Genomic DNA, 14564 nt, shown 5'->3' with positions numbered 1-14564 from the left:
GGCTTTCACACATCACATCCCCTCACACATCCCCATGCCCCATCCATGCCAGCACATGTCACCTCATCCCCAAACCCACCCCCATAACACCTCATGCCCTCCATGACAATATATGCCTCTGCACCTGCCATCCATGGCCACTTCATACCCTGCATGCCAACTTATGCTCCTGTATCCACCCCATGGCCCTTTATTGTCCCTGTGCCAACTTAGGCCAACCCATGCCCCCACCCACCACTCTTTGCCCTTACACTTACCATGCTAACTCACCTAGTATCCATCATGAACAGACCTCAGGACACATGCAGAGATGAGATAAATAAAGTTCCTTAAAATGAAGTTCTAAATGTCTGTTGCAGACTTCACTATATTGGAAAAAGCCCAATCTCATTCATAAAAACCCATTTGCTTCATTTACATTCTTCAAATACATAAAGCCTTATAAAAACAAACATTTCATTCAAGTGCACGGTCCTTTATAACAGCAAGCATTGGAATTCATAGTCCCACCTCAAAAAGTCTGTAAACCATTTGTAGATGTCAAATTGAAGTGGCAGGCTGCTTACTGTGACAATGGATGGTGTGAAATCAGTCATGCAACAGTAATCCAGTAATAGAAGCCCTCAGGCTTATGTCAACAGACAGAGTCAAATAACAAGCAATGACTTTTTTAAACACTCCCCACATTTCTTTCAAAGATTTAAAGGGCAGAACTTTTAAATGCTTTGACAGCTCCCTTTGACAGGTCCTCTTGACAGGTTCTCTTGACACTTTTGATTGGCCCTCTTGACAGGTGTTTTTAACAGGTCTGTTGACAATTCCAATGAGCTTGACAGTTAATGAGTTTATGCACTTCGTACACACATTCATGCCTAATTTTAACACTTGCAAAGGGCACCTGACCTAACCCAAAGGGCACCTGACCTCCCCGAAAGGTGTCCCAGCACCAGATCCAAAGGGATGCCTCACCTCTTGAAAGGGGTATCTTGGCTATCAAAGTGAATCCACAAGGTTCAGTCCTGCTCCTATCTGGTCTAATCTCCACACGTCAGGATTCAGGCACCTCTCAGACCAAAATCACATGAGTGGTGGCAGCTGCTTATTTCTCAGGGCAGCTGTCTCCTCAAAATGTGCATTCAGGAATCCTGACCCAGGCCCATTCCTACCCCACGAAAATGGGAAGTGTCATGCTCAGGGGCAGGAATTATGATTTTCAGGCACCTGCCATTTTCACCACAACTGAGAGGCTCTCCCTCCGTCATGGTGAAAATCTGGGCCTTTGTATCCTCCTCACAGCTTGCTTTCCCATCTATCTTTGTGCCATCAGCAAATTTGACTACAATGCACTCAGTCCCTTTATCCAAGCCATTAACATAGATTGCAAAAATAGTTGAGGCCCCAGCACTGATCCTGGTGGCATTCCACTAGTTACAATTTGCGAACCTGAAAATGACCACTTTATCCCAATTCTCTGTTTCCTGTTGGTTTCTAAATATCTTGCTACCACTTCCTTAATAACGGTTCCAGCATTTTCCCAATGACAGGTATTAGGCTAACTGGCCTGCAGTTTCCTGATTTCTGACTTCCTTCTTTCTTGAATGGAGGAGTTACATTTGTGATTTTCTAATCCACTAGGGCCTTTGCAGAATCTAGGGAATTTTGAAAGATTACAACCAATGCTGGTATAAAATGCAAGCATGCCATTACAGCAATGGCAGACCAACCATGCTACTAGCTCACGCAACTTCACTAACAACCTTTAAAAAGTTAATTTTATACAGTGTTTGGGCAAATTTAATCTTGGTAGAATCTGGTATACAAGGTAATCTTTAAGTAACCCCAACATATCACACGCTTAGTCAGCCAGACACGAGCTATATTGATAAATTTACCACTTCTCTGATCATTCATCATTCATTAACCAACATACATTTCTTTCTGAAGTGAAAAGCTAAAAAGTAAAATAAACCCTGGGAGGAAGTTTAAGATTCCGAAGGTGGAAGGGGACTAAAAATTCAAAAATGGGAAATCCAATCCTGGGTAGCCTCTCAAACTGGAATGCTGCCAGCTGGGATATGGAGACAAAGGCCCAGATTTTCACTCCTGATTCACTGCACCTGCCTCAGGGGTGCAAGGTGGAGTCAGACCTGCTGCCCCCAGAGGCAGATTGGAGGCAGCTACAGGGCTGATGAGGCTCATCTCTGGGCACTGGGATGTTTTGTTTCCTTAAATTTTAGGCCCTCTAGCCCTCACACCCCATGGCCACCAACTCCCCATGCCATCTCCATGCCCCATGCCAACCTAATGCCCCAGCCACCCTCTTGGACCCTTGTAGCCCCCATGCCAACTTGATGCCAACTAATGGTCCCTTAAAACCCCCATAACAACAATGCAACTTTGTGCCTACCCATGCTCCCAAGCCAAAACCCTTTGATCTTACATGCTCCATGCCTACACACCCAGTTTCCATCATGGGCAGATTTCAGAAACCGTGTTGAGATGAAATAAAATTAAGGTCTAAATAGCTATTACAGCCTTTATTATAATTTTTAAAAATTCCCATTCATGAAAGCCCATTAAAACCATTTAAATTCCCTCAAGTACTTAATCCATTAAAAGGACTTGTATTCATAACCACACATCAAAGGCAGGTAATCCTTTAATATCCTCTTTGAGCGGTCTATCAAACTGAGAACTCAGGGTCCCTACTGAGATAATAATAGGTTGTGGAAAGCAGCCAAGCATTCATAATAACATAACAATAGTCCTTGGGATAATATCAACAAACAGTTATTGTAACTGCTAAAACAGAATTTTTAATACTCTTACTGACAGGCAGCCTATTTTTAAAAAAAATTAAAGGGATGTGGATTTAAATAAGTTCACAGCTTCAGTATTTTTTTCTTTTACATCTCACTGACACAACAGGCTATTTTTTTAAAGGGATGGGGATTCAAATAACTTCACAGCTTGACAGTTCTATAGACTTTGAACGCCATTCAAGAGCATTTACGACTACTCTAAAAATTCCCAACTCCCACACTGTGGGCTAAGGCCCTTTCTATAGCAAAAATGGGGTCTGGTTAAACTCAGCACTGAACTCAAATAGCCCTGCTGAGTTTGGGTTTCCTTCATGTGCATCATGCGCAATCCCTTTTCCCTTACAGGTGCAAATGGGATCCGTCAGAAATGGCGTGGACTCCGAATCTGAGTCCCGCTGTCCATTTTTGAAGGTCCACAGAGTTTCCATGACTCCATGAAAATCCGAGCCAAAATATTTAAACAGATCCTGCTTTAAATTTAACAAGGCATTCAGGAAACCCTTATACAGCTGCTACATCTGTTCCCTGTCTATCCATGAGTATTGGGATCCTGGTCTCAGGTGAGTTAACTGATCTTGGTCAGAGGGTGAGGTCAGCGTCCTGAGCTAGATAAGGATAGGGGTGGGTGGGTTGTTAAGTAGCTATTGCTGCTGCTCCAGATTGCAATCCAACAATCTCTCCTCCTAAGATGTTTGGCAAATACATTATTGGACTCATCTGTGATTCCTTCCGAATAATTTAGCAACAAACGTTAACACAAAGGCAGGCCAGGCCACCCACGTATTCATCAAACTATATACCCTGCATGAGCTTTTAGGAGTAAGCTGAAAACAAAATAGTCACCAAGCTAACTTCAACAGCACTTTCCAAATCCGGGAAATCTACCACCTGGAAGGACAAGAGTAGTAAACAAATGGGAACAACACCAGCTGAAAATTCCCCTCCAAGCCACATGCTGTCCTTACTAAGAACTATATTGTCGTTCCTTCACTGTCGCTGGGTCAAGAAATTTGGAACTCCCTTCCTAACAACACTGTGGATGTATCTACACCAGATGGGCTGCAGAGGTTCAGGGCAGCAGCCCACCAGTACCTTATCAAGGGTAATTAGGGATGAGCAGACACTTGCATCCCATGAAAGCATAAAAACTAATAGGATTTGATGTCCATGTTGATTAGCACAGCATTGTTTCATCTTTGGAACCTGGGTTCAAACCTGTGCTAGACCAATGGGTTGAAAGTCTTTTTTTCTGGCTGTAGGGTCCAATATGAAATACGAAAGCAAATCTCAATCTAGTTCCTCTTGAGCAAAGATGTATAACATCCTTAATTTGGCAACTTTATTTAGACAGGCCACAAGGAAAGATGATGTGAGAAATGAAAAAAATCTCAATAGTAGAGTGGCTATTCTGAGTCGGGATTAAGGTTGATCAGCAACTATATTTACAAGAAATGGGTTAGATTGGGTAGAGTGTAACAATATTAGTATCACTGTATTTTGTTGAACAACTCTATTTATACTGTAACTCAGCAAGTTGTTTGAACAGTAAGTGGCAATCGCATAGAGCCTGAGCAATTTGTGGTTTGCAAATTTGTGTGAGGAAGGTTAATTAAAATGCACAGATGAAGCTGAAACAATGTTGAATTGATGATTATACCTCTGTTGATGTTAACTAAGTTTTTTCATACCAAGTCCAATTCAGCAACCTAGGAACATAAATAGGCCATACAGCCCCTTGAACCTGTTCATCCTCCAGCAACTTGCCCACTTGCATCTCTATTGACCATTTAAGCAGAAACAGTTGCTTTTATTTTAAGCATTTCAACAAAGTTGTTGATAAAATACTCCAAAACAATTACATGGGGAAGCAACACTGTGCAGAAACTAAGCATCAGGTAATGAAATAAATTGGAGAATAACCCCATTCTACTATCAAGGACCTCAGTGGATAATCTATGTACTGAGGCTGCCCCATTGAACTGGGGACAGCTTCAGTCAAAAGGAAGATCAGACAAGACAAAAGGGGAAAAATTAATGCCCACAAGACGGCATTTTAAATGAGATATTTTAAAGTTTATCTGGAATATCTGGCACAGGCAGCAGACATTTTCAGGGAGAATGGAATGGAAACTTCTAATGATGCAACAGTCATTGCGACTAAGAAGTCACCTAACGGATGGTTAACCGCACCCAAAAGAAATTACATATTATTGCCTTTTAAAATAAAACACAAATCCTTCTATCCAAGTTGTCAAACTGTGGATTAATTATGGAAAGAAAATGGAAGCTTCAAGTACTGAGTTTCAATTAGAAAGCACTCCATGAGGAGTTTTTTTTTATGGGGAGGGGGCAGACTCCTCACCCGAGTGGAAGGAAAGTCAGCCAACAGCCAACACCACAGAAAGAGCCCTGCCCCGAAGACATAACGCTCTGTGGTGGGAAATACCCACTGTGAGAAAGTCCCTCGTCTGACAGCTGCTGGCCTGCTGGGACTGCAAGAAGGACCACAAAGGAGAACCGTGGCTGCCAGAGATAGGCAAGTTCTTGGCTTTTAGGATGGGGAGAGATCCGATAACCCAAAGAGGAGTTGCAGATTTTCGCCGTCAGGTCGCAATGAAGGAAGTTGGGTTGGGGTGCAGGTGACATCTTGGGGGGGATGCCCCTGATGCATACAGTGCACTCCCTCAAATGTGGTATCCCCCACTTCCTTTACTGCCTCTTTTCATCTAGGCCACAAAAAACAGCCTGCCCACGCCCACTGTATTATGGCATGGGCAGCATATTATCCTGATCAATAGGATTGCTAACAAGCCTGGATAACCTTTAATTATTTATTTACATGTGGTGGGTGGGCTGATTTTGTATTATCGTATTATGGAGGTCAGCCTGGGATTAGGTGGGTAGCCACCCAATATATTTTATGTGCACCCCAGCTGGAAACACACCCGACGTGGGCAAGAAAAATCCAGCCTGTGCAGTTTAAACGATGAAGAACAAGTGCTTTGTCAGAATAAAGGAGGAAAATGTACTAATGATGGTTCTAATGTTAATCACCACTATCATATTGGAACTCACAAGCCATGAGAGACATATGATTTTCCCAACAACATTTTTAAATTTATACTCAAAAAATCTCTACTCACTGACTTGACTCCAACAAGAGATGCAGATTCTAAAAGCATAATGTTAAGCATTTAGCACTCAGCATTATATACTATTTTCTTTATCCTGCTTGCATCAATTAGTGACAATAGTGAGACAACTAATGTGTGATATATAAATTTCAGTAGGAATAGGATGACAATCTTGTTATAGGGGCAGTGATGTAATGGTAATGACACTAGACTGGCTATCCAGAGGCCCAGGCTAATGCTCTGAGGACAGGGGTACAAATCCCACCACGGCAGCTGGTGGAATTTAAATTCTATGAATAAATCTAGAATTAAAAGCTGGTCTCAGTAATAGTGACCTGAAACGATTATTGATTTTTGGAAAAACCCATCTGGTCCACCAGTGCCCTTTAGGGAAAGAAATCTGCCATCCTCACCTGGTCTGGCCTACATGTGACTCCAAACCCACAGCAATGTGGTTGACTTTAACTACCCACTGAAATGGCTTAGCAAGCCACTCCATTGTATCAGCGCTACAAAGTCTGAAAGGAATGAAATTGTAAAGACCACCTGGCATCAACCTAGGTGCCTGAAACATCAGTGGCACACCCAGCCTTGTCAACACTGCAATCCTTAATAATAACTGGAGATTTGTGCCAAAATTTGGCGATCTATTTCACAAGCTAGTCAAGCAACAGCCTGACATAGTCATACTCTCACAGAATCATTTATACAGACAATGTCCCAGACCCTATTGTCACCATCCCTGTGTATGTCCTGTCCCACTGACAAAACAGACCCAACAGAAGTGGCAGCACAGTGGTATACAGTCAAGAGGGCGTTGCCCTGGGAGTCCTCAACATCGACTCCAGATCCCATGAAGTCTCATGGCATCAGGTCAAACATGGGCAAGGAAACCTCCTGCTCATTACTATCGAATGTCTCTCTCCCACCCCCCCACCCCCACCGCCTCAGCTAATCAATCAGCACTGCTCCATGTTGAACACCATTTGAAGTCTTTATTTTAAAAAAATAAAAGGAAGAGTTGCACTTATAATACTCAGGACTGAAAGTTCTGCTAACGTGTTGTAATTTTTGGTTATCCTCCAAATTTCCCAACATAAAGGGTAGCAAAATGACCTCTATAAATTCTGTTCCATAATCACTAGTAGGTGCGAATAGTGGTGTGCTGTTATTCACTTATAGTTTTCCTAGTGGAGTAGATGGAGAAAAAAATAAAAGCATTGACTCTCTAGTCTTGGAATGAGACACTGACCATTAGAGAGATTAGCAACTCAACATCTGGACATACAAGCCCAAATCATTAACAATAGCAACTCATACCACATGTTAATGGTATGCATGAGGAAAGTTGGGTACAGTAGACAAATAACATTTACCATATTTAGAAGACAGCAACATTTCAACTCAATGCAAAACATTTTATTAATGAAGTCAGGAATGCATATCATAATGCAGGCTGCAAGAGGGACAGCTACATTACCACTCCAGTATGGTAGGCAATGACAGTGGTGATCAGTGCCAATGTTCCACAGAAGAGGATGGCCATCCAGTGCAGACAGAGGTTGAATGATCTCATCAGTGCAACCAGGATAAGGCAACTATCTCACCACTCTAACATCACATTCAAGCCCATCACACATTCACTGGCATCTCACTCACTGCCAGCTCAATGGATATCACCACCCATTGTCACACACATACCCTCACATGTCTATCTGGCCTCACCTCCTCTGGAGACTGCCTCATCAGCCCTCACCATCTTGAGGCCACTCACGCATATCAACATGTGCCCCCACATACACACCCTGGAATACCCTCCTTCCCCAGTACAGCTCTCATCCTGCAGCCTCTTCCCTTGCCAGAGGCTACTTCTCCCCTTTCCCCAAGCAAGCCTTAGCCCTGCAGCCATTGTAAAGCCACCCACATATGGCTGATCTGGTAGTTAGAGACCTACCAGTAAACCTCCCTAAAAGTGATGTGGTGCTGTCTGTGAAGCCTGGCACGGGTGACTGCGAGTGCTGACCAAAGGAAGGTGGGTAAAAAAACACCTTGAAGTCCCGAGCGAAGTGCAGCCCGCAAGTGCACGCCTTATATATGCTGTTGTGAAACACATCAGTGTGTTTTCCCACCACTGTGGGCAGATGATCCAGCTTGGGGGAGGAGTGGGGAATGAGTCTGGCGGGCTGGCCTTATAATGGTATGTTGATGTATTATAATGAGATTCCTGACATCCAATGGCAGGGAACACAGCTCGCCATTGGCAGGTGGAATGGACAATTGCAAACTGGTTTCACAACATTGAGACCCTGATTTTTAGCCTTCCCACCATATTGTCCACTCAGGTCACCGACCACGCCCGACGCCAGTGGGCACGGAAAATTCCAGCCCATGCAAAAAAATCTATGTAACAATATACAGCTAATTCAGGATATCTATGTTGAGTAGACATATTGAAGCATCAAACCAAACTTATTCTTTCCTTGGAATGGAACTTGGTCTCAGATTTCCATCCTCCACTGCCCCTTTCCCCCAGCACGCATTATGGACCATTACTTACGGACTGATTGGAGATTTTAAAAATAGAATCAAGACATTAAAAATAACCTGATGATACCCAAAATTGTCTGTTTACTGAACTCCAAGTGGGAACTGTAAGTGAAGCTGATTTTGTAATTGGCAAGGAAAAGACTGCCAATCCCAAAGCATGGAACCTTTAATTACTCAAGAGAAAATCTATGCACAAGTTATATTAGTGATAATATTTATACAGTTATCTTCTCTAAGTTCCTTGTAGAAGTCAAACAATCACACAAGTAGAGGTGGATTATCAAGTTATTCTACAGCTTTGTAGTCATTTTCATACATTCACAATTAATTGAATATCCACTGGTTCTTATAAAAGTGGATTGTGTTATTTATTTTAAAACAGCTGTAAAAAAGAATGATTAACTGCAGCATTCCCAATGTTGTTTTCTGCAAGTTATTTTAATATTTGCAATGGTAGGTAGAGGAGATATTGTTGAGATTAAAATTGGTTGGAAGGAGTTATTGAGATGGATTGTGCAAAGGAAATGAATAAACTGGATTAATATTATGAGATCACTTAAGCATTCCTGGGTTAAATGACTGCTGCTGAAATCAACTAAAATGCTGCAACACCACCAAATAATTAACTTGCAATATTGCTAATAGTTAAAGTGATTACAAATCTGTATTCCTTGCATACAATTTAACCCCAGTTTTAGATTAGTATGCAGCTGCTTGGTAGCACAGAACTTGAATGTTGCTGAAAAAAACAAGTTGATAAAGATTTATCAGTCGGGCCCACAGTAGCTCTGTTATGCATGCTAGCAGCTACATATATTCACACACAGGGCCCTGTCCCTTGCAGACAGAAGGAGCATGTCCACGTGTTGCACCTTTTTCACTAAACAAAAGCCTGGGGCACAGCCATTCCTTGATGCATTCCCCACAGCAATGACTTGACCAGAGTTGACCTGCATGATTTGAACTAAAGGAAAAGCTTGGTAGTTAAATATTCCTGGTGTATTCTCCACAGCAACACCTCTACCAGAATCCACTCGCCAACCAATCAGCACTCTCTTCTCATGCTGTACAAATTATTGCCCCCTTTATAATTGGTATTCTTGTGAATCTGTCCTGATGAGTGCAAAATGAAAAGCTTCAACAGCATGCCTTTTTTTTCAGATTAGTATGTACTGACTGAAGTAATGGATTAAGTCAATTACAATGGGTGGATTAATTTAAGAAGTTTTTTTTTCCTGCCCAACTTCTGCAACAACTTTTTATTGAAGGGATTCCATGATGCCTCACAAGTCTATTAGATTTCTTGATTTTGTTAGCATATTATTTTGTCTGCTATAATGTTAATAGCAAGTGATAACTGGCACTATCTTTAGGACAAGGAGTGTTTTAATATACTGGGGGCGGGGTTCCAACACAGAGGGCAGAATCTTGTTGACGTGTGGGTAGTCTTGCCTGCTGATTGGAATGCCAGCGAGAGATCCGTGCTGATACATGTATAAGTGCATAGGTGCAGAGATCTCCCTTGGTCGGGAAAACATGAATTAAAGCTGGGCAGGATAAATATGATGCTACCTGTTGGAACCTATACAAAGCTACAGAGCTGCAATATGAACTTATCTTTTGAATGACTTTCCTGATTTGTGGAGAGGTGACTGTGCAGACTACTAGTGTTGTCAATCTACATGAGTAGCTATGTGAAGATTGCTAATATAAGAGGTGAAATTATATCATGCAGCTTATGTAAAGCAAACTGCACTGCAATATTTTTCAACTCTTTGGAACAATTTCCCCCACTATAAATTCATTTCGTACCAGATCTGGATTCCTAACCCTTACGGCTGATATCTGATATCCTATCAGAGATAACAATGAGTTCTAAGTAGCTCTTTGGATGACCTCAGGCTTTTATTAGATGGCCTCCTCAAATGCCAATGATATTCTTCTTGTGTTTTGCTAGTGCACGCAGCTTCCATCCTGTCTCTGCTGAAATGTCTGAAGTATCTTCCTTTTCAGCATATTGGTTCTTCCACCAATTATTGATCTAGACAAATCCGTTGTGGTCAAAATGCAGAAATTATGAATTACTTCGTATCATGCTTCATCTGAGGACAATTTATTTTAAAAGGGTGCCACATAAGACTTTGAGTGCCAAATTTCTGGAATGCAGATGCAAGAGCACAATGGATATTATGCAGTATTTATGGTATAATAAACTAAGTAAAACTGGCATCCATATTAATTTAGCTCATATTACCATGTTCCAAATAGTGTATAATCAATTACAAGATATAAAATACACATACACGCAGATTTTTGAAAATTAACTTACCCAAGTAATCAGCCAAAGAACTGTCCTGATCCATTAAATTATTAAAGATGAAGACCACTCTCCTTTCCATTGTAGTCAGCATTTTCTCTGGTTACACAACTTCATTTGAGGTGTATTCTTGTGAGCTTGACTTTGTGTTACTTGCAGTCAGTCCACCTCTTTCGGGCCATTGAAAACCATTTATTTTGTTGGCGTCAGCATCAACAGTTCTACAAACAACTATGCCAACTACCTTCAGCCCAGTCATGCTAATATTCAGATGATATTGGTATTTTGTTAAGGGATCATATGGCGCATGAACACTAGCAAAGGCCTGTTGGAACAAATGGCCTGTTTCTGTCCTGTAAAATTCTACGTAAGCCAATAATTTAACTTGCCACTTTTGGACCTCTTTAGGATTATGCTTCATATTCCACAATTTATCAGCAGAAATTATGTTAGACTCTTTAAAGGTCAAATGGCTCATTCTCTGTTGTTAAGACCTTCAGTTTACACAATTTCATCTAACTTGTTACTTAAGCTTTCCCTGGCAATAAATTACCTTGACAAAATAGGCAAAAGACAATTTACATCTCTCAACTTTAAAAATGTGCAATTTGCACAAACTTAATCACTAAAAGAACCTAAACGTACATGCAGAGGATGATGCGCTCTATATTTTTATAGATAGAATGAGATTCTTCTGCATTGACCTCAATATTTCTTCCAATTCAGGTTACTAGCAGCAAATGTCTAAGTCTAAAAGCTGCAGAATGGGGAACAAAGATGGGTTCAAAGGAAAACAATTTTAGTTAAAATACATTTTAATTGGTACAAATTTGTGAAGGTTGCTTAGAGTTCCCCCTTAAGCTTTACTGGTTATACTAGTTAATAAAACGTTTCAAATTTTCACGTAAAGCGTTTTATAACAGCATGACTGACATTAGGGAATTTTATTTTAACTTTAAATTAATATCTGTGTATTTGCCATAAATTAATATTTCCTACTAATCATTATTTCAATGTGAGATTTTTTTCCAAGGACATGCAACACAGTTCGAGGATGTATCTGGGGCTATTTTATTTACATCTCATTTTCTCTAGTAAAATTGAAGTACCTGATTTTCTGAAATAATTCTAAATTCCTTTTTTCTGTTGCTAAAACGTTAAACTTATGATCAAGTTACAAGGCTGTTAAGAGTGGAAGGAATTCCTTGGGTCTCTACTGACACTGCACAGATCGTTATTTACCCAATTTCTGCACAAAATACAACCCCACCAACACCCAATTTAACAAAAGGAAAACCCATTTTGAGTGCCAAGCAATATCCCATGTCTTACATAATCTCAGCAGGTTTGCTCTGCAAAGATTCTCGAAACAAAAGAGGCCATCAAATAAACAAGGCTTAAAAAGTTAAAATAACAAAAGTATGATTGTAGGTCAGTGAAGTTTATGTCTAGTATTTGATTTGACTCCAAAGCTAATAAGGTATTTGCTGTTTACCATCACCATGTTATCAAAGCTCTGAGTAATAGTCTTCTAATTTGCTTCCAGGCATCTTCTTTTCTACGTTATTATGTGAATTGACATTCCTGAGAAATAAAATGATCATTCCAAGAGGTTCAGAACTATCATAGTTTTCAACGTCACAAAGTGAAAACAGAAGACCCCTTAAACCATGTGGTGCAGCCCTTACCTTGATTCTGATTGGAGCTTTGAGGAAGGGCATTGGTGATGTTAGGTAACTCGTTGCCGTAGTTTCCATCTTCCAGGGGACAGACATCCATGTCATTCCACTTCTTCAGCTGTCGGAGCCAGGAGACTTTCTCGTCTGGTTTGCAGTGAGGATTCAATACAATGCACACCCACAGTGCACCTGAAAAAGGAGACAATTTTCAGTGATGAGGCATTTCAATCACTGCTTTGTCAAGCAATGTGCACTGTAACATAGGAATTGGGCACACTGTGGAATGTGGCCCATCAGCACAGAGAACAGGAGGAAGAAACCAATATCAAACATTATAATTAAAACATGCACTAAAAGCTGCCCACAAAGCACTTATTCTTGCAGCACATCATCTCCAGGAATTTCTGTATCCTATGCATGATTGTAGCTTTTCTATGGCAAATTTCTGTATCCTGTAGAGGCTGACAACCCTTTTTGTTGCCACATTTTGTTTTCCAGACTAAAAGCTCAAAACCAGTTCATTTTTTCTTGCTCTGGAGAAATAGCCACCAAGTTTCAACCTTTATAAAAACAAAAAAACTGCAGATGCTGGAAATCCAAAACAAAAACAAAAACAGAATTACCTGGAAAAACTCAGCAGGTCTGGCAGCATCGGCAGAGAAGAAAAGAGTTGACGTTTCGAGTCCTCATGATCCTTCGACAGAACTTTCAACCTTTATTATTTTATTACCATTGTCAATCTGTCCAAGTCTCCATATAGTATCTTACTGGGAATGTGATCTTTGCAGATGACCTCCAAATGCTTTTCTCAAAAGTCATCTAGTTACCTTTCTAGTTTCTTTTCCAGTTTTTTAGTAAAAGTATAATAGCAAAAAAACACTTTTAATTATATTTCATGAACTTAATGCAAGCTTTCTTTTAATTAGAAATATTTGAAAAAAAATGACAATGAGAAGTGGACCTTAAATCACAATCAGATGTAGTGCACGTCAAGGGGCTTGAGCTCTGATATTGTGTTTTGCACTGTTCGTTTTTTGCTCTTCTATTAACTTGTCACTGCCTCCCAGCTTGCAGACTTGGATGCTGTTCTTAATTCAAGGATCTGCCTTTTGATGGCATTTTGTCCATCAAGGATCCCACTATCCTCTTACAGGGACTTATTTGCCTATAGCAGTTGGCTGTTTTTAGTTAGTTTATTAAATGCTGCCTGGCACTGGGTGTTGACCAGTCATTGGAAGCAAGTGGCAGGTTTGAACATTTGCTGTATATATCTATCTATATCTTTCTAATATATAAACATATAAAGAGCAAGGGAATTATTCAGATCAAGACAAAGCAGGAGGCAACTGGAAGAGTGATGAGGAAAGGAGGTGGAGTGAAGGATGGAGAAGGGAGGAGAGGAGGAGGGAATGCAGAGTGGGTGGGGAGGCAGCGTGGCATGACAGAGAGAGAGAGAGAGTGAAGGTGGGGAAGTGGAAAGGAAATAAAAGGGTAAAGGAAAAGCAAAGTTATGGGGAGGGGGAGAGCAGAAGACATGGATAGGGGAGGGGAGGAAGGAAAATGCTGTTTGGTGCTTCTACTTCAATGGGTGAGAGTGTTGTGGGCTACCATTTTGCTTGTTGGTGGGGAAAAAGGGTCAGTAATGGCTCCTAAATGGTGCTCAGTGTGGTATTGGTTGAAAGGTTGAGAAATCCTGCTGGCTGTGGGGTTGAAAAGCTTGGGTGCTGAATATGCAGAGTCTCTTGTGCAATAGGGGAGAACAAATTTGTGTCAAGTTGTTATTCAGCCATGTTAGAATGCATCTTATGCTCAGTTGTGGCAGTGGTGCAGGAAAGCAAGAGTTCCCTAATCTCCCCCTCACTCTCACTTTCTAAGTTTTATATAACAAAAAAAAGGCTACCTCAGATGTTTAATCAAAGCACATCTTTTTCTCTTTCTCATACTCAAACTCTCTCTGGGTGCTTTTGAAAAGGAAATTTCTATGAATTTTGCCTCATTAAAGCTTTTAAAAAAGTGTCCCCTAGCATTAGTTAATTCAGCATAGATGCAAGATTGATCCAGGGTT

General features: G+C 40.8%; 1 protein-coding gene across 5 annotated transcripts in view; it reads right to left on the bottom strand.

Annotated features, from left to right (window-relative positions):
- Positions 1-14564, bottom strand: part of zswim5 (zinc finger, SWIM-type containing 5) — a 252422-nt gene that overhangs the window by 31091 nt on the left and 206767 nt on the right. For all 5 annotated transcript variants that reach the window (XM_041207622.1, XM_041207623.1, XM_041207626.1 and 2 more), the window contains one exon: positions 12509-12688. In XM_041207622.1, coding sequence (XP_041063556.1) covers positions 12509-12688 — 180 coding nt within the window. The remainder of the gene's footprint in view (positions 1-12508; positions 12689-14564) is intronic.

Source organism: Carcharodon carcharias, chromosome 16 (genome assembly GCF_017639515.1).
Source record: "Carcharodon carcharias isolate sCarCar2 chromosome 16, sCarCar2.pri, whole genome shotgun sequence".
NCBI lineage: Eukaryota > Metazoa > Chordata > Chondrichthyes > Lamniformes > Lamnidae > Carcharodon > Carcharodon carcharias.
Note: the sequence above shows the minus strand (reverse complement) of the source record. Positions and strands in the feature narration are given on the sequence as shown.